Source organism: Rhinolophus hipposideros, assembly GCF_964194185.1.
Source record: "Rhinolophus hipposideros genome assembly, chromosome: 10".
Classification (NCBI taxonomy): Eukaryota; Metazoa; Chordata; class Mammalia; order Chiroptera; family Rhinolophidae; genus Rhinolophus; species Rhinolophus hipposideros.
Genome location: NC_138056.1, coordinates 46709977 through 46732342, shown reverse-complemented (window position 1 = coordinate 46732342; position 22366 = coordinate 46709977). Strand labels below are relative to the sequence as shown.

The window sequence follows — 22366 nt, the reverse complement described above, 5'->3', positions numbered from 1 at the left end:
AGGCAGGAGCGATATCCTGCAGGCCCTTGAACTCCAGGCCTCTTGGGCTTTATCCTGAGGGCCCTGGAGAACCCAAGAAGGTATTTTGCAGGGGAAGGGCGTAATCAAATTCAGGTTTTAGAAAGCTGACTTAGTGGCACTGTCAGGGTTGACCTGGAAGAGAGAGATGGGGCCAGAGGCCAGTATGGAGGCCTGGCCAATGTAGGCAAGCAGTGAGGTCTGGGGCCAAGTGGGCCAACGGGCAGAAGAGACCAGGGCTTTGTGAAGGGAGAGGTGGAAGCACTTGGGAAGAGGATGAGGAAGGGAGCGTCAGTGTGGCTCAGGCTTGGACTGGGATGTGGGGTGCAGTGGCAGGGCTTCAGAGAGTGGGATGTTGGGAAGGAAAAGCCCTTGGAAGTCTCAGGCAAGTAAGGTAGTAGCGAGGCCCCTGCAAGATTTCTAGCCAGGGTGCAGAGGGTCAGAGATCACGGAGCCATCTCTTCCCAGACAGGGAAACTGAGGCTGTGACTTTTCACCCTCCTCTGGCTGCAAGTCTGGAGCTGAAGCTCTTCATCAGACACAAGCCTTAGTCTCCTCCTTCAGGCTCCACATGGGACTTCTTGGTTGCCTGAGCTGCGTCGGTTCAGTGAGGGTTAATTGCCTTTATGCTCCCCATACGCCCCCCCCCAGTTCCTCCTGCCCCCCAAGCAGCTCCTGCCACTCTTCCTGCTTCCCACTCCAGCCTCCTGTCCCCAGGGACTACTGATGGCTTGGCTGGGATGTAGCCAAATGGGGGAGGCAGAACGCCTGGCAGTACCCCCCTCAGTCTTAATGGACTGGGAGTCTCACCCTCAGCTGTGCTGCTCTCAGGTCAGGCTGCACTCCTCAGGCCGCTGCTGCTTGCCTCTTACAGCCTACCCTCTCAGCACGCTTCCGTTCCTGCATGCACCCGTTCATTTACTCAGTCATTTATTCAACAGCGACTCCTCAGTACCTGCTTGGTGACCACTGAGCTGGTCACTGGGGACACAAAGAGACACCAACCCAGACCCTGCTCTCAGGGAGGCAGAAGTATAAGGCTACAACCCTGCAGTGTGAACAGTGCTTGCAGAGGGAAGCCCCAGGAACTGTGGTGGCCACAGCAAGCCAGGGCTTCAGAAGAAGAGAACTTTGAGCTGCATCTTGAAGGGTGGGTAGGAATTGCCAGGGTGGGAAGAGCAGATTGAACAGCAGGTAAAGGTGGATAGATGTGAGGAAGCACAGCAGGGTCAAAGGACAGAAGGAGTTTGGGTTGGCAGGAGTGAGAAGGGCATTGAGAAGAGGAAGAGGCAGAAGGGACCACATGCTGGAGGGTCTCATGTGCCAGGCGAAGGAACTTGGACTTTTCCTCATTGGATTAGGGAGCTGAGGGAAAGCTTTGGAATAGGAATCCTCCCCTAGGAAGCCCTCCTTGGTTCCCTCTCCCTCTGTCCCCATGAATCAACCTGAAGTCTCTTCCCCTGATACTACAGGGTCAAAAGTGCGGCCCAGACTTGGCCTCCCCTGTGAGGCCCCGTGTGTGTGAGTTCCTTACCGGGCCAGCCAAGGAGTTCCTCAAAGGCAGGAGCCACCTCCTTGTGCTTCCCTACTCACAGCACAGGGCTGGGCAGCCAGGCCCAGGGCCACGTCTGAGGGGGAGAGGACGTGAAGAACATCTGGGCGAATAGCTGCCTTCTAGCAGCATTCACTCCTTTCTGCAGCTTGCCTGCAGCTCTGTCTTGCACAGCTTACATTACATACCCCCAGGGCCAGGGTGCTCATCCCTTCCCTCTGGGGCAGCCCCTCCCTTGTAGTGGTTACAGCTGCCCTGGGCTCCTCTGCACAGCCTGGCTACTCCAGGCTACCTGGCCTGGTCTCATGTCATTTTTCTTTCCTGGTCACTGTCCTCCCTGGGATATAATGGTTCAGGAGTGGTATGAATACATCCTGGGAAGAGAGAGATGAGCAGATGGTACAGCTGAGATGGGATAGTCCTTGACGCATCTCCAGAAATAAGAAAGAAGCAGGCATGGCCAGAAAAGGGAGTGAGCACAGACAATAGGAAGAACTTCCTGTTGCACAGAGGGGCTGTGGGACCTCCTGGCTTGTGAGAGTGGGCTGTGGGCATGAGCGGGCAGGCTCCCGGGACCGGAGGGGAAGTGGGGGCAGAGGCACTCTCCATCCCTTCCCCTCCTATAAGTGAGTGACATCCTCAGGGAGAGGGGCTCAGAGAGACAGGGGAGGGGGATCAGAATTCATTAATTCCTTGCTTCACTCCGCAGCCATTCCCTGGGTTGCTGCCCAACCAAACAAGGCAGCCCTGCAAGGAGATGGACGGAGCCAGTGACTACATGGAGGGAAGCTATGGTCTTTCCTATCTCTGCCAGTGTCAGGGGTAGGCATTTAAGAGCAGGGGTTTGGGGTTGAGCTTAGAAGCAGGAGTAACTTCCCCAGGAGGAATTGAGGGCCAGCCCCAGAAAGTAGGAATACCATGTGCAAAGGCCTTGAGGTGAACACAAGCATGGCTTTGTTTATGTGAGAACTGTGGGAGTTCAAAGTGACCTAAGCATGAAGTACAACGGGAGGGGAAGGACTGGGCAGAGCTGGAGCAGAAAAAGAATGAGGGAATTGAGGTTAGACTATAGGAAGCACTGTCTGCTGCCAACGTGTCTGTCCCCCAACGGACTTGCCCTGTAGACGTAGCCTTAAATTTGCAGCTTCTTGGTCTCTCCAATGCCCCCAGCAGTTTTACTGAGGGGCTCCTCCTTGCTTGAGAAGGGGGTGTTCAGTGAAAAAACAAACCCTGGAAACGGGGGAGAGGCAATGGCTGAAGAATGTGGGCCGCTTCCAGAAAGTGGCATGCAAATAAATGCAAAGTAATATGCAAATCAGCCAGCTTGGGTTTGGCAGCTTTGGCCTGGAGGGTGAGACATCACCCCTTTCATGTTGGCCTCCCACCCCTCTGACCAGCCCCTGGGACAGCGGGAGGTGCCTTTGCTGCTCTGTGTGCCCCAGCTTGTCTGAGCCACAAGACTGTGGCCGCCAGGGCAGGGGCCACGGGTTCCCTGTCAGCACCACCGTCCTCTCAGGAAGTTGATATATTTAGTAACAGGGTTGTTTTCAACACATTTATCTCCCATTGTTCAGCTGCCTGCTCCCTAGGAAAGGCCAGGTCCCCAGGGACATGACCCAATTTTTGAAGTCCCTGAAGTCACCCTTCTCACTGCCCTCCCTGAAAAACAGGAGGCCCCTGGGGCTTGGTGCAGCAGAAGAGATTTAAATCAGACATCTGGTAGGACTTCCCAACAGTGTAGTTGCTGAGCTAGATGGACCCTGGGACTTCTGGGCTCTCCCTCTTTGGATGGCTACCCTGGGTTCCGAGGCGGCTTTGAAAATAGAATAGAGAAGGTGGCAGACAGGCAGAGGTTCAAATTTCAACAACTTACTTAACTTCTCTGAACCCCATGTGAATAGTGGAGTGGGAATAATAACACTTTCCTGGCAGGATGAAGAATCTGGAAGTGGAGAGCTTAGTGCCAGGCGTGCAGCAGGTGCTTATAAAGGTTAGCTGCTGCCATTATGAACCACCCACACTCACCTACACTTTTAGATTCGGTGGGGCCTGGAGGGGGAGGGACCAGAGCTGGGAGCCCAGAAACTGTCATCGTGTGGGAGACAAGGAGGTCTAAAATGGAGCTGTGATGGTGGAAGTGTGGATGCTCTCTGGGAGGGGCAGAGGGGCTCAGAGACATGTGACCACCTCCCTAGGCTGCCCTGTCTGGTCTGAGAATAATCCCCAGAGAATGCAATGGAGGAAAAGGCATGATGAGAAAGGGTTTAAGCCTGTGGCCACGCCCATGGCACTCTGTGAGTCATTCTGGGAGTTGTAGTCCAGGGTGAATTTGCAGTAAGTACACTTACGACTGCCTGCTTGGATCCAACTCCACACCCTGCTGCTGAGGCTGGCTGGGGGCAGACCCTGGTGGGTGTTGTGATATGCAGGCCCCAAAGGCAAAGTGGCCTCAGTCCTCCTCCGGGATCCCTCAGTATGTATTGGGGGCAGGGATAAAAAGATTAAGCCATGATTATGACTCTTAACACATTCACACACAAGTTTACAGCTTCCAGAGCACTGTTTTCATATCCATGATCTCATTTAATCCTCACCACAAACCCAAGAGACTGTTTTCTGGATGAAGAAATAGAGGATCTGAGAGGGGAAATAACTTGCTCAGAGGTATTCAGCCAGTGACTGATGGAGCCAGGCCTGGAGCACAAGTTGGTCTGCCCCCAAAGCTCCTGCTCTTTCCATGGATTATTGTTCCAGATGACAAAGGCTGTGCCTTGAAAGACTGGCAAGATATGAGCAGTTAGACATCTCAGCAGAGGAGCAGCTGAGCTCCAGGGACAGAAGGTAAGGCCTGGGCTCCTTGGGAGACGAGGTTGGGAGGTAGACCAGTCAGCTCAGAGACCTGATCCCAGGCTATAAGTTTGGACGTCTTGCTGTGGCTCACTAGGATCTACCCAAGAGTTTTGAGCAGGGGCAGGACGTGATTAGAGTTGGGCTTTGGGAAGATGGATCTTGCAGCCTGGGCTGAATGAGTTGGAGTGGAGAAACCCAAGACCGCCTGAGGTTTCAGAACTCCATTGTTGGTGCTCCCAGCATTGTGCCCTTCTTCTTCCTCCATATTTCTTCTCAACTTCTTACTCCTCTTCCTCGTCTTCCTCTCCCTTCCACCCCAACCTGGGGAGTGATGACCATGTACTAGAGCTGTGCTGTAATGCCACATGTGTCCAGCAGGGGTTGCTGTCACATATTGTGCATTCCAGCCTGGATCTTCTTTATGTTTGAAAAGCCAGAGAGAGGGAGGGAAGAGGCTGAAGAGCAGAGATGAAAGGTGGAGAGAGGACAGCCCATTGTTCTCCATTTCCACTGGGTGGGGGGTGGGAGGGCCCTGCTGAAACGGTATAGGGAGGAAAGAAGGCTGAGGAGAGGCTAGACCCTCCACAGCAGGGACAGACACTGGAGGGGGTAAGCCAGTGGAAAAGAAATTTTCTCCTCACAGTTCTGGGACAGGCTTAGATTTGGACATGGATTTAGAACGACATTGCTGTTGGGGGCTGGGTTTCTATTAGATTGTGAATTGATTGATGCTGAGACGGGGTGAGATTTGTTGGTTTATTTGTGCTTTGTATCTGAGTGTGTGTGTGTCTGAATGTGAGCTCCAGTTGTGCATATCTGTGTATAGGTCTAAGAGGACCAGTGTTTGTATAAAAGTGTGGACATATTCATATGTGTGAACGTGCAAGTGGCCATTTTTATGCCTGATTTATTGGTGAATGGTTACATACATGCAAATGTGGCTTGTGTGTGTGTCCACCTGTGTATAGAGTGTTACGTACTTAAGTTTTTGTAAAACTGTGTGTGTGTGTGGATCTCTGTATGGGTGTCCATGTTTGGGCATGAGGATATGAATGAATGAATGTATGTGAGGGAGCGTATACCTGCTCTGCTGACCCAGCAAGGCCACGCCCAAGGTCTGACTACTCAACACGTTCTCTCCTGGGTCACACGTGCTTGAAGGTACAGACAAGATGTGTGTGGACTTGGGCTGAAGAGCTGTCATGTATGGGGCTGGGCTTCCCTCAGGGGACTCTGGGACCCCTGCCAGTCGGGGAGGGCCCTAGGAGTCACAGGTTGTCTTTGTGTTCAGACTCAGATCGGGTTCAGCCAGGATCTGGGACTATTAGGTTGAGATGCTGGACATGGCTGAGAGGTGTCCAAGTTCCATTCTCCTGGGAACTCTTAATGGCCACATTTGCACTCCCCTAGAGAGTTTCAGGGACTCCTGGCCCAGTCCTTTTGTTGTATAGATGCAAATATTGAAGCCCAGAGAAGAGTGGTGATTAACCCGGAGCCCTACAGCAGGACCCAGGGCCAGATGGCAGGGCTTGGAGCAGCGAGAGTGGTGTGTCCGGCCTCCCTCCCTCCCTTCTGTCCTCCCTCTAGGCTCTAGAAGAGGTGGGGAGCTCAGAGTAGAGGGTTAAATCTTTGGCATGAGGTCACCTCCTGTACCTGGCAGTTTCCACTCCTCCTCGGCCTCAGACGCTGCCTTTGAAGTTTGAACCAGAGCGTCCGCCTGCTGTGAGGCTCCTCCCAGGAGCTTGTGAAGTCTGTCAGTCTGTGGGGTACGGAGACTCCATGGAGAGGAGCCCAGTGGTAGGGTGGGACCAGGCAAGGGACCTCCGCTAGAAACCTTAATTTCCTCTTTCTTCCCTCAGATGCTTTTTTCGGTTTCCACTATCCTACCTTTCAAGATTTTCTTTATCATCTCTACTCAGGCTCTTAGTACTGAGACAGCTCGGGGATGGTGGGAGAGTCCTGGAGACCCAGCTTGGCGCAGTGCCATGGGGCAGGGCAGTTCCATAAGGAAGGGGCTGCCTGGGAGGAAGGGATGAGCTTCCTGCATGTGGGGTGGGGAGGTGTGAGCAGGCACTGGGCAGCCTGGTTATGGAGGCTGCAGATGAGATCCCGCCATAGCAGGGAAGTGGGTTGCAAGGTATCTGAAGTCCACTCAAGCTGTAGCTGCCGTGGAGGGGCCAGAAAAGGGCATGCCTCACCCCACTCAGCTTGGGGAAGTTTGAGCTCCAGTGTCCCCCTGGCAGCTTGGGTAGTGAGAACGTGAGAGGTTAGATGGTCCAGCTGGAAGCAGGCAGATTCCCCTCCCTGGGGAACTAGAGATAATATGTCTTCCTGTGGGTTTGGGATTGGAGCAAGGGGCTGGATGCGAGGACGGGTGGAAATGAGCCTGTGATGGGTAGAACCGGGTAACTCTGCAGTGGCTTTTCCAGTTTAGCACTGGCGGGGTGGGAGCAGACAAGCAAATAGGCAGCTTCCTTTGTGCTGAGTTGGGGGGGGCTCTAGGGTGGGGCCATGGCTGGGGTTCTGGGTGGAGGCTTCCTGGTGCTGGGAGCTGGGCCAGAAGTGGGTAGGACAGGAGAGAAGCAGGAGGCAGCTTGGTACAGCATTCCTCTCATGCCGGAGAATTCAGAGTTCTCTTACAACTTTAAGTGGGGTGAGGTTTAGGGCCTAGATATAGACAACTAAGCTTTACAGAGTGCCCTTTATATTTTAAAATTACCTTGTTTAATCACCTCCACTATCCTTCAAGGAGCTAGCCCTGTTTTGTAGCAGGGAAACAGGTGATAACACTCAAATGGTTTAATTGAAGGTAGTTTGATGGGGCAGCTGTTCTGAAGGCGGTGCAGGACCAGAGAACCACAGAGCATGTCGGAGGCCTGAGGGGTAAGGAGAGTGCTCCAGATCCAAGAGGCGGTGAGGGTGGAAATATCCAGAGCACTCTCACTTCTCTCTCGGCTCTACCCCCCTCCTTGGCAGAACCTGACTGGAGGCTAGAGAGCAAGATGTGGGGGTGGGTGTTGGTGTGAAGCAGCACTGAAAGTCAGCTTCTGGGGCACAGAGCATGGCAGGAATAGGTGGAGACCTGGATGGACAAATGGGTGATGGGAAACTGAAGCCCAGAGAGGGTGCTGATTTGCCCAAGGTCACACAGCTGGTTGATCTCACAGCAGGCACCAGAAGCCGGGCCCTGCCCTCTGAACACCCACTTTGTCACATTCACTGAGTCCTGGAGGGCACCCAGGCCCCACCAGGGCTTCCTGAGTGCACTCACATGCACCTAGTCGTCTGCTATTGGGCTGGAGCTATTAATACTTCCTTCCATGACCGCCCTGCTCCCTGACTGGGAAGCAATGGGGCTGCTAACAAATGCCATTGAGGTCACTATTAGCTTTGATTTTAGGAAGCTCCAAGTGAAGGGGGAGTTACAGGGGCCAGCAGGGGGGCTTGTGTAGGTGAGAGGCAGAAAGACTGCGTCGGGGTTGGCTGAGGAAAGAGTGACAGCCCTCCCCCTGCAGCTCACCTACCTGAGCTATGGCCTACTTCCCCAGTGTCCCCCTACCAAATGCAGGGACATGTGGCAACGTAAACCCCCTTCCAGGGGCATCCCCTCTTTTCCTCATCTGGCCTGTGACTTCCACACTCCACAGCACCCATTCATGGCACCAGGCTTCTCCTCCGGGCCCTGGTTACCTGAGCTAAGGGACCGAGTGTCCCAGGCACAAACATTCAATAGACACAGAAGCCCACACACAAAGAAGCAGACGAGAGCACACAGACATGGAGAGACCCGCAACACACACATCCATACACACTGAGAAACACACAGGATGAATCTAAAACTTGAGCTAGAAACAACAGAAACAGAATGAACTGCGATACCCACAATCCAGACATATACACCCAGGTGTGCAATACAGACACAATTGCGCACACGCGGAGCACACCCACAGAAACATCCACACTCGGCGTAGACACAGACTGAGCTACGTGTGGTTCCCCAACTGGGCAGCGTCTCTCACATCTAGACTGTGGCATGTGCTGTTCCCCTTGCCTAGTACCTTCCTCAGTGCCCCCTCCCATTACCTGGCTAGCTCCTTTTATTCTTCAGGTCTTGGTTTCCCTTCTATTCTCCTTAATCTTGGAGTACTCCGCTGCCACATGGCACCATTGATGGTTTTCCCACCAGCCTTTAACAAGTTTTGGGATGAAGGCTTTTGCCTGTGCCAGAGGCGGTGACTGGTTGTGAGTTGGTGATTAGGGCCAAGAAACCGGGAAGAGACAAATTGTGGGGGGAGTGAGTCGGGAATAGCACTGAGAATCCCTGGATGCTGAGGGCCTGAGCAGGCATTTAGCCCACAGGCTGGCATAGCTGCGTGCCCTCTGCCACATTTTTTCAGACTCTGCCTGATTTCTTTTGTGTTTCTTCCAGGCTTGCTGCCTGACCCAGTTCCCTCCTTCCCAAAGCCGGCCCTGCCTCTTGCCACCTCTCTAAGCTCACACACGTTCACTTGCCTTCTTTGCTTGGGTGTACCTCTACTTGCAAGCCTCACGGAAATCTCATTAGTCAAGGCCTGGGGTCAGAGGCATGTCCTCTGTGCATGGCTTTCAACCCATGTCACTTACTAGTAGAGGTGAGTGAGTATGACCACAAGCCTTGGGGACTGTCTCCTGGTTCAAATCTTAGCTCCTCTGCTTCTTAGGTGCAGGCACTTTGCCCCCTCATCTGTAAAAGGGGGACAATAATAGAGCCCACCTCATTAGGGTTTCTGTGAGGATTGAATGAGACAAAGTGTGTAATGCGCCTACCTGGTGTGCAGTTTGGCTCCCTCTCGGGGGTGTGCCAGAACAGGGGGAAAGCTACTGAGCTCCAGGAGTGCAGGTGTCCCCAGGGGGTGCCTAGGGAATTCTTGCTGACTGGAACGGAGTGAAACAAATATCTGCTGCTTGAGCACCTACTGTGTGTCACGCATAGGTGGTTTTTTGTACTTGCCCTCCTCAGTTCCTGCATGGCTGCCAATTCTGCACAGTTGTTATGCTATGGGAGCCCAGAAGGTGGGGGTATGACTTCTTTTTTACATTTTATTTGTATTTTTCTTACATCTATTTTATTGAGGTATAATTTTCATACAATAAAGTCACTAATTTAAGGTATATGATTCAATGAGTTTGGGTAAATATAGACAGTCAGGTAACCACCATTTCAATCAAGAAAAGAATATTTTGTCATCCTCCAAAGTTCTCTTGTGCCCTTTGCAGTCAGTCACCTTTGTGGGGTGACTTCTTACAGGGCTGTTAGAGGGGTTGGGTTTTCCTTGAGCTGACAAACTGGGCACATAACATGGAGCTGTCTCTGACGTTCTGGGAGATGCCAGGGTACTGCTTCTCGTCTCTGGGCCTTGGCGCCTACGGGGCGGCAGAAGCAGTGAGGCCAGGCCGGGAAGGGGTGCTCAGGACACGGTCTCCTGAGGGGAGGCCTTCAGTCTGAGGGTTGGGCCAGCTGGGAATGGTAACCTCAGAAATCCACAGACTGGTGACAGCATGGAGAGGTGGTGTTGCCATAACCCTGCTTCTCCTGGATCCGGCACGCCCTGCGGCCCTGGTAGACATGGCCATATGTTGATTCAGACTAGAGCAGGAGCCTGTCCAAGATGATTCCACTTCTCTCTCTACGTACCCCCATCAGGGGCCATAAACCTCTCTGTGGATTAACAGTTCTGTGAAATGAAGGGGGGCATTTTTGTTCCCCAATTCTAGAACCAAATATTAAAGCAATTATGTAACTAGCAATAAATTATTTAAAGTAGTGACTCACTCCGCTTAATTAGAGCGCAAGCTGGGAGGGATTAAGGTATTTTTAGAACACACACCTCCCCCCCTCCTGTGGGGGGGCCCAAGGTGGGGGTGGAGAAAGGACTGGGAGCTCATGGAAGCACCCCAGGTGTCTGCAAGAAGGAAGCAGAGCCTCTGCCTCACTGAGGTCCCAACAAAGAGAGGCCAGTTAGAGTCCAGCAGGGGGTATTCACATCAGACTCCAGGAACACTTTCCTGTAGTGCTCATTGGGAACTGGGACAGGTAAACGAGATTGTGAACTCCTGGAGAGCATAGGTCTGTGACCCCCCCCCCCTTCCCTACCCCACCCAGGACTATGGAATAAGAATGAGACGTGGAGTCAAATACATCTGGGTTTGAATCCTGCCTTTACTGGTTACTAGCTGTGTGGCCTTTGGCACGTTCCTTTCACTCTAAATTTCAATTTTCTTCACTGTAAAATGGACGTCATAATATCCACCTTTATACATATTGTAACAATCAAGTAGGCTAATATGTGTAAAGCAAACCCCAGTGCTGACTTTATGGGACCAAAATCCCCAAAAGGACAGGGATTAATTCTGCTTCATTCACTATTGCATCATATCTCAAGATACAGTTTTATTCACTATTATATCCATTCACAGGCAACACATAGTAGGTGTTCAATAAATGCTTGTTGAGTGAATGCATAATAGTTTCGTTCCCATTCTCCTGCTCCAAATGGGTTCCTTGTTTTGAGGTTCTGGGACTGAAGTAACTAAGTGAGAGGAGGGCAGCGGTGCCTCGCACGTGGAGTCTGGCCTTTTCCCCAGGCTGAGGAACGAGTGACTTCCCACAGGCACACAGCCAGACTTCCTGGGAAATGCCTGGGAGGGTTCAGAACCACGGACAGCTGCAGCCTGTGTACTGGCTCTCCAGGAGGGTAGGTGGCGTGGGAGGGTCCACCCTGTGTGCCTTTCATAACCCTGGGTAGCAGAAGGAGGAGGCAGCGGTCCAGTCTGACTTCAGAAACCAGGACCCTCACCCCCGTCTCTGGGCGTTCAGAGGAAGGGGGATGAGTACAGAGTCAGGTATTCTGAAAGGTTTCTTGGAGGAGCAGATGGGATTGGCTGGAAAGATTCAGGATTCAGGCAAGAGAACATCCAGACATCTGTAAAATGGAGTAGTAATCCCGACCCTGTAGGTGTTCTGTGTGAATTGAATGAGTTACTTTTTAGGAATGTCTGGCACATGTCTGCCTGGAGGGGGCACAATATGGGCTCACTTCCTCCCCCTTCCCTCCACCCCTTCTCAGCCCCTGTGATATTAGGAGGGATAGCCCCCTGCCCTATTGGGGACAGCTGGACATAGATACCTGCTCACAGGCACTGGGGTGGGGGGTTCCTATCCCAGCAGTCACTGCCCCCCACGTCTGTGATTGGATTGAACTGGACACATAGTAGGTGCACAGGACAGACTGGGGAAAGGTCTGTGCTCCTCCTTCCTCCCAGGGCAGTAGGAGACTAAGGGGAGGACACAGCTGGATTGGGTGATAGATTTACCCGAAGCCTCCCCCAGGCCCATAGCCCCAAGTCTCCTGCTCCCAGTGGCTGCTCTGATCAGCTCTGACCAGCTCTCCTCACACCTCGCTGGCCTCCCAGAGCCATGGCGATGAATTAGTGATGACAGCATCACAGCCGCATTGCTATGACGACCAGGCATGTTCTTAGCCTCCAGTCAGGGTGCAACGGCAGAGGCCAGAGACCACTTTGGCTCTGGGCCTTTGTACTAATGTGTGTGACAGGGGCTGGGGTCCAAAGGGGAGGTGGGGAGAGATGAGTGGGGGTGGGGCAGGGGCCAGGGCATGGGGCTCTGGAGTGAACTAGAGTTCATTCAGATTGTTAGATCCCAATGGACCTTGGGGACAGTCGTTTCTCTCCCTCCTTTCTCTCTCTCTCTCTCTCTCTCTCTCTCTCTCATTCCTTCTTCCCTTTCTTCTGTGCTAAAGGCCCTGACCTGCCCACCTCTTCCCCTGACCCTGAGAATCAGGCCCAGCCCAGCCCTCCCCCTCAGGACCTCCGTGAGATGCAGGCACAGACACTCCAGAGAAGGCGTGTGGGGGCCCCTGATGGCTCTGCAAGAAGGTCTGACTTAGCTATCAGGGGCCGTGCCAGTGGCTTTGCAGAGAGAGTGATACTTTTGGCCCTGTTGAGTGAGGAAGAGATTTTCCAGTGGAGAGGCAGACAACCAGATGAGGACTAGTGAACCCTGAGGCCTGAGTCCAGAGGGGAAACATAACGAGGAATGGGGGATGGGCAAAGTCCAGAGGAGCCTAAGTGTAGGATGTGTCGCAGGGAGCCGGGGGGACTGGAAGAAGTGGATGCAATCAGTTTGCAACTTGTCCTGCAGGGGAGGAGGAGCCCCTGAAGATTATAGTTGTTGTTGCTTGTTTGATTTTAGGGATGGGGAAACTGAGGCCCAGAGGGGTAGTGAGGTGATTAAGCTCACTGAGGTCATTAGAGACAGACTGCGACCATGGGCCCTGCAATGGTCCTACCAGACTCCAGATAGGACTTCCTGCCCCAGACTTGCTGACCAGGATTTTTCCAGGTAACTGCTACCTCCAAAAGCAGAGGGGGCCCATGGGTGATTTCATCCTCGCTTTGAATGAAATTTGCATAAGCAAGGGCCAGCCTTATGTTCCTTTGTTCCTCTGACAGACTGGGCATGTGTATGGTGGCAATAGTACACAGGGGTAAGGCATAGGGGCAATAAGGGGAAGGCATTTAGGGAAGGACCTGGAAAGTCAGGGTTTTGGCTATGGTCAGCAAGGGTCATAAATTAATTCAAAGTTGGGTCTTAAGGCTCCCAGCTCAGACACTGTGCCACCTCACCTTACTCTGTACCTGCAGAGATCTCTGGCTGAACTGGACACCTGTAGAAGTTAAGAGCATCTTTGAACGCCTCACACCCTCCCCAACGCTCCTGTGGGCTCTGGGGCCTAATATTGGGTCTGCTGTGTCTGGAACTTACCCAGGCAGAGAAAGCAATTTAGCCCCATTGTCCTGATGAGGAAACTGAGGTGCAAAGGTTACAGTGACTCACTCAGGGTTACTGCATGGCTCAGTGCTTGGCTGAGCCTGGCTGCCTGGCCCTTGGCTTATCTACACTTCCCCCACCTTCCAGCTGTCCCCTTGCCTCTCTTCCATCCTGCTGTGCAGCATTGCTGGGCCTGCTAGCTTTGATGGATGGCCCCACAATTCAGCCTCCCTCCCATTCCTTTCCGGACACTGGGCTGTTAGCCTCCTAATTACCAGTCCTGCCTGGTGGCCTCCAAGCCATCCATCTCTCTCACACAGCCTCGCCTAGCACAGGTGGGGTTTTTTGGGGGGGTGCAATACGTCCCCATTCTCTGAGGATGAGCTGAGAGTGCGGCTGCAGTCCCTACTCTATGGGGGTTGAGGGTTAGCGAGCAGCCTACACCCCCTTGCTGGAGTGCCAGAATCTCTCCTGGACCTTCCAAGGGTACCTACATATGTGTACATGCACACGTACACACACATGCACAATAACAGTAAGACAAGCATTCATGTATCAAAAAACCCTGTCTGCCAAGCATTGTGCCAGAGCTCTGCATGTGTAACCTTGCTTAGCCCATCAGCTGGGTACTATTGGTAACCTCACTGTAGAGATAAGGAAACGGAGGCTCATAGAGGTCCCATATCCAGGAAATGGAAGGGCTGGGATTTGAACCCAGGTCGTATGGCTCACATTTTATATTTACATCTCCTCTGCCCTACTGACTTATTTATGCATGCACATATGAACACACATGTGTGCACACTCACACATGTGCATGCACGAACACAAGCCTTCGTCTCAGCCCTTGCACTACCCATCTACCTGGACCAGGTTCCTGAGTAGGAGAAATGCAAAGCTGAGGAAGAGATGAGGGATCACTGCTCATTGTCCCCAGGCTGCCCCGGACTTTCACCCCGGCAGTGACATTGATCAGGCGGGGTGCTGCATGGAGGAGGTGTCCTACAGGCAGTGAGGAGAGGAGGCTGGAAGGTGGTCGATCAATAGTCCCTGCAGCACTGCCTTCCAGGAACCCGGGGCCCAGGGGAGTGTGGCGCCATGGGTCGATCGTCTGGGCTGCGGCCAGAAAGGTGTGTGTATGTGGCGTAAGGCCGCTGCACAGCAGCCTGTGTCCCGGCCCTCCCTGTCCACTGCTCTACCTTCCCTCTTCCTCTCACCTTCCACTGCCCACCTATACCTTTTCCCCTTCTTCCTCTACTGCTCCCCACCATGGGCACTGCAGCTGAGGTTGAAACTTCCAGTTCCCAGGCACCTGTCTGTACCCACTGGTGCAGTGAGGTGGGGACAGGGTGAGCAGCGAGGCCCGCTGGCCTCAGGAGCTGCAGGAGGTGGGACGAGCCCTCCGAGTCCTCTGAGGACAGTTGAATGAAATGATGAACGTAAGGTGCTTTACACCACCAAGGGCACATAGTAGGCACTTAATTAGTCTTGGTCTTGTGCTCCTCTCAGCAGCAAGGCTGCTGGGAGTGCATGGGGGGTGAGCTCCCAGGGAGGCTATCAGATGCTGCTGACAGTGTTAACAATTAGGGGAGGCACAGAGAGAGAGGGAGGGAGACTGCGAGAGACCTGACACCTGACAGTCTAGCAAAGCCCTGTCCCCCACGCTGACATGGGGCGAAGAACGCCTCGTGCTGGGGGAGTGGTGGCCAGCACAGGGCTCGGGACCTAACTCCACTGTCCCTCTGGGAAGGGTCCCTGAGCAGGCTGGCATTGCCCCCTTTCTTGGAGCAGCTGTCTCCACCATGGCAGAGGGGCCTCCATCAGGCCCTCCAACACGCACTGGCCCCAAGAGATCTGGATTCAAGTCCTCCTTCAGGCACCTTCCTGGCTGGTAGTGGGTAGGGCGACTCACTTTCCTTTTGGGGGCCTCAGTCTTCTCATCTGTAACAGGTTACTTAGAGGATTAATTAAGATGTCACCTGTCAAGCGCCTGTCACTTCCCTGCCACCATGGGGCCAGACCACACTGGGTTCCCCAGAGCCTGCCATTCCTGAGAGGGACAGCTGTGGGCCAGCTCTCTACCAGATGCGGTCTGCTCCATCCTTGGGTTCCCAGGGCCGCAACACAGGGCCTGTTGTTGAGGAAGAAGGAAGTAAAGGGTGATCCCGTCTTAGGCTCGTTCACTCTGGTAGAGGGACAAGTATGCTCTCGGTACTGAAGGTGCCTCCCTGGGTAACCAAGGAGTGGCTGGACTCAGGTGAGGATGAGGAGGGAGCTCGGGCTGTGATTCTCAAGGCTTCACTTCCTGCTGTTTCAGATGCTGCCTCACCGTATGTTCTTGGACAAGACCTGTCCCTGGTGGGTAAGAGAGACATGGCACTTTTGACCAGTCTCTTTTCTGAAGGTCTGCGCCTAGATGATTCGGTGTTCTGGGGGAGGGGGAGAGACCGGTGGTGGGGTGGTGGTACAAGGCTGGTGACACCCATGCCCCAGATGGGCAGACCCAGGAGGAGGGGCCTAGGACTTGTGTGACCCTGGTACCCCTGTGCTCACACGGCCTTGTCTCGCCCTGCTTGCTGTCTGCTCCATCTCCCAGGCAGCCCTGTCCCATCTGCCTCTTGGGTCCTAGTCTTCTCTTCTTTTATCATGGTATCTGCCTCTATATTGCCTCCTGCCTCAGGCTTATCTCCTCCTGTCACTCATCCATCTAGCTCTGTCATTCCCCTGTGGCTTTCCTCTGCTCTCCTGCACACGGTCTCCCTCCTTGCGAGTAGGCCTGTCTGGGAGTCATTTCCTCCTTGCCAGTCGTCTAACTGGTCTCTGTGACTGCCCAGCTCTTATCTTCGTCTACCTTCCCGCATCTCCCTCTCTCTGACGGTGTCCCCGCCTTTTACGTCTCTGGACTCCCTTTGTCTGTCTCTGCAAGTCTCTCTCTTATCTCTGCAAATCTCGCCCTTACCTCTGGGTCTCACTCTCTCAGGATCTGCCTAGTCCTGCCCCCTCTGCCTCCTCCCTCCTCCTGGCAAGCCCAGCCAGGATGGCAAGTCTAGCCCTCCAGCCTGAGGATAAAGTAGTTCACCCCATCTCTCTTGCTGGCTGCCTCAGAATCTCCTGACAATGCCCTCCACCCAGCACCACACCGCACCTTGTTGCTAGGCTTTGGGCTGGCAGCACCTGGCTTCCATAGCAACGGGTGCTTAGAAACAGACGCCACATCTCCCAGTCCCACCAAGGAGTCTGCAAATCCAGGGCCTTTCCATCGATCAGGAAACGTGGCAGGCTCTAGGCTGCCTCCAGCTTGGGAAAGCAAGAGAAGAGCGGGCCATGCCTTCTGGAGCTGGGAAGCCACTGGGATGGGAGGAGCTGCTCCAATGTGGCCCTAAAACTGAGGAGGGGTGGGGGGCAGGTTCTTTTGGGGAGCCAACCTGCTACTGGAGCGCACAGGTTTGCCAGGGGCCAGGTTTGGGTTGCTGTTTGACTATTTCTAGTGTGTGACTTTAGACAAATGACCTCATGTTCCAGGACCTCAGTTTTATCAACTGTAAAGTTGGGCTAATAATATCATGAGGATTAAATGAGATAATCAACTGAGTGGACCTGGCATTCAGAAGGTAGTCACTGATGGCAATGCCCTCCCTTCCCCTTTAAAGTTAAGGTTTAATTAGAAGAGAGGAGGGCAGTGGAAACCTAGGCATGGACAAGGGTGTAAGCAAAAAAGTGGAGGCTGGAATGCACCTCACTTGAGCAGGGGTTCACTGGGGCTTGCTCTTACCTGGTATTCACAGAGACTCAAGCCCACAGACCACTGGGCTCTGAGGAGGGGAAACCCTGGTGTTGGGGTCCAGGAGTCCTGGCATCACAGGCAGTTAGAATAATAGAATGTTAGGATCTTGGATGCCTGTATTCTCAGGACTCCAGGCTCTCACTTTCGTAGAATGTAAGAAGCACAGACTGTTCAAACAATGGGGCATTATAATAGAGGCTCTGATTTTCTTAGAACGCAAAGCTCTGCTTATTCTTGGAACCTCGAAGCCACACGCTGGGGCCTTCCTGTATGATGGTTTCTGAGTCGGCAGGGAGTTTTCAGAGCATGGGGACTTGGGTCCTTGTTGCTGAGAATTTCTTTCTTTTTCTTCTTCTCCTTCTCGCTTTTCTTTTAAATTTATTATTTATTTTTATTTTTTTATTCTTTTGAAATTTTTTCTTCTTTTTTGCTTAGACTTTGTATGCCTTGATAGGCCTCATGGCGTAGCTCCGAGCAGCCCTGGTGTGTGCATGTGTACATGTGTGTACGTGTGTGTACAGGGGCTGGCGTCAGTGACTGCAGCCTGAGGCACCTTTGGAGCAGGGCCAGCCTAGGAATGGCCAGTGGAGGAAAGCTGGGCAGCTCGCGGGCTGCAGCCGTTCAGGAGGAGCTGGGTGGGACTCCGGGCAGCCACTGTTGGCTGGGGACCGGCCTGCCCTCCTCCATCCACCCAGCTGCCAGCCAGAGCTCAGGAGAAAGCATCCTAGGGCTAGAATCAGCGCAGCCCCATAAGGTCCTACAGACTGGAAGGCAGGGTGCACCAGTGAGAGGAAGAGATGGGGGGGTAGGGGTATAGAGGAAGAGAGATGGAGTGGGCTTAGTGTGGGGATGGGGCTTAATAGGGGAGGGGTCTCAGTGAGGGGATGGGGCTCAGTGAGGGGATGGGGCTCAGTGAGGGGATGGGGCTCAGTGAGGGGACGGGGCTCAGTGAGGGGACGGGGCTCAGTGAGGGGACGGGGCTCAGTGAGGGGACGGGGCTCAGTGAGGGGACGGGGCTCAGTGAGGGGACGGGGCTCAGTGAGGGGACGGGGCTCAGTGAGGGGACGGGGCTCAGTGAGGGGACGGGGCTCAGTGAGGGGACGGGGCTCAGTGAGGGGACGGGGCTCAGTGAGGGGACGGGGCTCAGTGAGGGGACGGGGCTCAGTGAGGGGACGGGGCTCAGTGAGGGGACGGGGCTCAGTGAGGGGACGGGGCTCAGTGAGGGGACGGGCCTCAGTGAGGGGACGGGGCTCAGTGAGGAGACGGGGCTCAGTGAGGAGACGGGCCTCAGTGAGGGGACGGGGCTCAGTGAGGAGACGGGGCTCAGTGAGGAGACGGGGCTCAGTGAGGGGACGGGGCTCAGTGAGGGGATGGGGCTCAGTGGAGGTCGCCGAAGGGTTTCTTATACTACACCCTCTCTGCACTGCCTCAGGCTCCTGCGGATTTATCTTTGGGGTGGAGGGAGCCTGATCACCTCGAACCCGTTTGCCTGTCCCTGGGCTGGGCTGAGAGCCAAGAGTTCCTTTTCCCACCTCTGACCCAAGCTGGAAAGGTTGGCAGAGCTGCTGAGAAAGCTGGGATCTGCCTCCCTTTGCTTCTCTTCCTTCTGGTTTCCATGGGAATTGTGGCTCAGAATGATCAGAGTTTGACAGGATGGTGCTATGGGAGGAGTCAGCATCAGGCAGAGCCATCTCACAGGGGAAGGGGTTGGCTCCAAAGAAAGTGAGCTCCCTGTTCCTGGGAGTGTGCAAGCAGAGGCTGGATTGTCTGTCAGGGTGACTTCAGAAAGGGGCTCTGATGGGGGCAGGTGGTCAAGAGGCCTCTTCCTTGGGACAGGCGGGCTTTGCGTGATGGGGCCAGGTGGCCCCCCCTTCCAGACCTCCGTGTGCCTCCCTGGGGGCGTCATCACACCCCAGGATCTTCCCAGAGGAGCAGGGGGTCTGATGGGGGAGGCACACAGGGAAGCAAGTACAGTTGGGCAAGTCCTACGATAAGGGGAAAGACCAGGCTGGCAGGAAGTTTCTACCACTGATTTGTATGGTTGTTAGATGTCTTTTTGAGCAATTCCTCTGTGTTGAGCTTTGTTCCAGGTGCTGGGGCCACAGCAATGAGCAAAACAGGGTCCTGTCCCCTGGAGTACAGTGGGGAGGCCGAGCACCTGGCAGAAGTATGGAGGAGCGCTGGGAAGTGCTGGTCGCAGGACCGCTGAGCAGGGATGTCTCGCCAGATGGCACAGTATGGGCGTGGCAAGAAAGGAAGGTTTTCCAGGAGGTGGGGTGGGTGTGGGTGGGTGTTAAGGGCATTGAAGGCCAGGACCAGGGCTCCGACTTTATCCTGTGGGCACTGGAGAGTGTGTGGGTGTGGGCGAGGCAGACTTAGGGGGAGGAGAAGAGGATCCAGCAGGTATGGGCATCAGGGAGAAGGAGGCCCAGTGGTCCCCAAAGGAGGTAGTGGGACAGCCATGCCCACCCGTGCCTCTCTGTGTAGGAGCCACGTGAGCGTGTGTATAGGGATGTGTGCCTGTGTGTAGAAGTGTATTTGTGTCTATGTGTAGGAGTGAAGGGCGTGTGTATCTGTGGAAAGGCAGTGAGTGTGTGTATGATTGTGTATGGCCTGGGACAGCCTTGTGCAGAAGAAGGATCTCAGGGTTTGTGGATGACAATAAGCAGCTCCCCAGGCCAAGGGGTGCCACGTGCCCTGGACCTCAGCCCCGATGTGAACAAGCAGGTCCTGGATTAGTCCTGGGCCAGAATCCTATAGCTCCCCTTTCCCTTCTGGGGTCACGGAGCTGGCCATCTGCTGCCCACAAGACAAATGTGTATGCAAATAACATGGAAATGAGATGGAAATGGGTGAGATCTGTGGGCCTGAGCTGACTCAGCCTGTGCACTTGCGCACTCAGAGCCGCGGCAGGGGCTCTGGGAGCAGCCCCTGCCCAACCAGAGCCCAAATCGCCCTTGTCTCCAGCACGGCCTGTGGCCAGATTCTTTCTGTGTGAGGGCCGCCCTCACGTCTGGAAGACACACAGAGCTGATCCGAGCTAATGGCTATGGGCAGCTTCGCTGTTTGGTGTGAATTTGGGTACACACATACTCACACATTTGCACACACACATTCATGCATGAATACATATATGTGCCATACGTGGACATTTGTGCACACACACAATTGAACACACACACACCTGCAGGGTACATACACTCAGAACTCACACAGACACACAAATATGCACATTCTGTGGATACACTCACATCTGTGTACACACCCACATTCAGCTATGATATCGTGGAAGTATCACACGTCTTCACAAAGCTACAAATTTGCAAACCTGTACTCATACCCTCTCCTGCCCTCACCCACATTGTGCTCACAGACCTGGTTGCAGGGCCTTACACACACCCAGAGAGAGAGAGAGACAGAGAGAGAGAGAGAGAGAGAGAGAGAGAGAGAGAGAGAGAGAGAGAGAGAGAGACAGAGAGACAGAGACAGAGACAGAGACAGAGACAGAGCTACCTGAGGGCTGCTCACACCCATGGCCCCTCCAGGCCTGAAGTATTGAGGACAGTCTCTAGATGGACGCAGAATCTGCCGAGCATTAAGCTTCTTCCAGGATGCTTCTTGGATTCTCTCTTTGCTGGGCCCCTTGGATACTGGAGGCCTCTTTCATGGGCTCCACCCCAAGTCAGAAGGAGACTGAGTCATACACAGTTTCCTAAGGGGCCTCCCGCATTGGGATCTGGTCCTTGCTCAGTCCTCGGGCCTAACATGGCTCCCAGGCCTCCTTGCCCAGGACAGCTGTCTTCTGCCCAGCGAGACCTACCTGGAACCTGCCTCCCTCCACCTGAGCTGCCTGAGCCTTCAAAGACAACCAGGTCAACCTTCACAGCTGCTGAGAAGTCTGAGGCCAGAGAGGGCCAGAGCCTTGCCTGAGGTCACCCAGCATGTCAGGACAGGGCTCAGCTTTGAACCTGAGTTTGACCATGGTTAGTAGCAACAGGATAGATGCATGTCAGGCACCAGCCAGGCTCATGGAAGCCGGACACGTGCTCATGGGGAATGGGAACAGATTTGGGGTCTATTGAGGGGCTTCTGGTGCCGGGTGGAGAGATTATTAGCCGGGTGGAGAGATTATTAGCAGGAAAGTCTGTTCACTAGTCCCAGGTGAGGAAATGCTTTGTAAACACAATGGCCCACAGAGGTGTCATTATTTTTAGGCATGAGGGAGGGCCAGTTCCTGGACAGGGTCTGAGGTCAGATGGGTCTAGTACCCAGGCTCTTGGCTGAGTCACCTTTTCTGAAATACCCACTCTGAAGTAGCTGGGTCGCTGGGCAGCTTACAGTTGCCCACAAAGCAGGGAAATGAAAAGAGATGGCTAGAGGGGCTGGGCCAGCCACTCCTGTGGCAGAGGTGGGCAGAGGGTTCAGGAACTTGGAATGGAAGACCCTCAGTCACTGCATTGTTGGAGAGAAAAGGAGAGGTAGGAAAATCTGTTTTTCTTACCTGCCTTTCCTCTCTAGATAGAGCATGAATTTAAGGCACAGGTTGGAGTCAGACTACCTAGGTTTGAATTTTGGCTCCACTACTTACTAGCTGTGTGACTATGGGCAAGTTACTTAGTCTCTCTGTGTGTCAGTTTTCCTTATCTGTAAAATGTGCTTCATAATAGATCCTACTTTATACTGCTGTTAAAATCACATGTGAGGCATAGTAAGTGCTTAATAAATGTTAAAGCCCATCAAACACAGAGCCCACAGTCCAGATGGACACACTCAGCCCTGACCCTCAATTCCAGGACTGAGGTCACCCAGGGACGAGGTGCATCTAATTCAGGACTTGTAAACCTGGCAGCAAATTAGAATTGCCTGGGAACACTTAAAAATATCTGGGATTGGCGGGGGCTGTCCAAGGCATGGGCCGGGCTGAGAACTCAGCTCAGAATCACAGAAAGTAAAGTTGGGGGAGTAGAGGAGTCCTAGTCTTGGAGCAAGGGTCACTTTCTAGCCGTGAGAACTCAGACAAGGCCTGTCACCTTTTCATCTCGAGGAACCTGGTTGCCTCTTTTGGGCGGGGGCTCATTGGAGAATTTCAAGGATTACATGAAGGGATGTTTGTGAAAGAAAGGGCTCTGTATCCTGCCAAGCATCAAAAGGAAGAGGTTTATGTGTTGACTCTAGTGGGTTACCATTTCACAGATGGGGAAAATTAGACCCAGAGAGGTGCAGTGGCCTGTCCAGAATCACACAGCAAGCCTATGGCAGATTTAGGACTCAAACACTCTGAGGAATGCTTGACTCTGAAGGACTGACACAAAACAAATCTCTCTGAGTTGGG

At 53.7% G+C, this 22366-nt stretch overlaps 1 protein-coding gene across 3 annotated transcripts in view; it reads left to right on the top strand.

Annotated features, from left to right (window-relative positions):
• Window positions 1–22366, top strand: part of PDE2A (phosphodiesterase 2A) — an 88342-nt gene that overhangs the window by 1813 nt on the left and 64163 nt on the right. Inside the window, exon 1 of one of the 3 annotated variants that reach the window (XM_081061763.1) lies at window positions 20961–21017. The exons of the other annotated variants lie outside the window; for them this stretch is intronic. Coding sequence (XP_080917889.1) covers window positions 20976–21017 — 42 coding nt within the window. The 5' untranslated portion in view covers window positions 20961–20975. Of the gene's footprint in view, window positions 1–20960; window positions 21018–22366 lie in introns of those variants that run through there. 3 annotated transcript variants of the gene reach the window in all.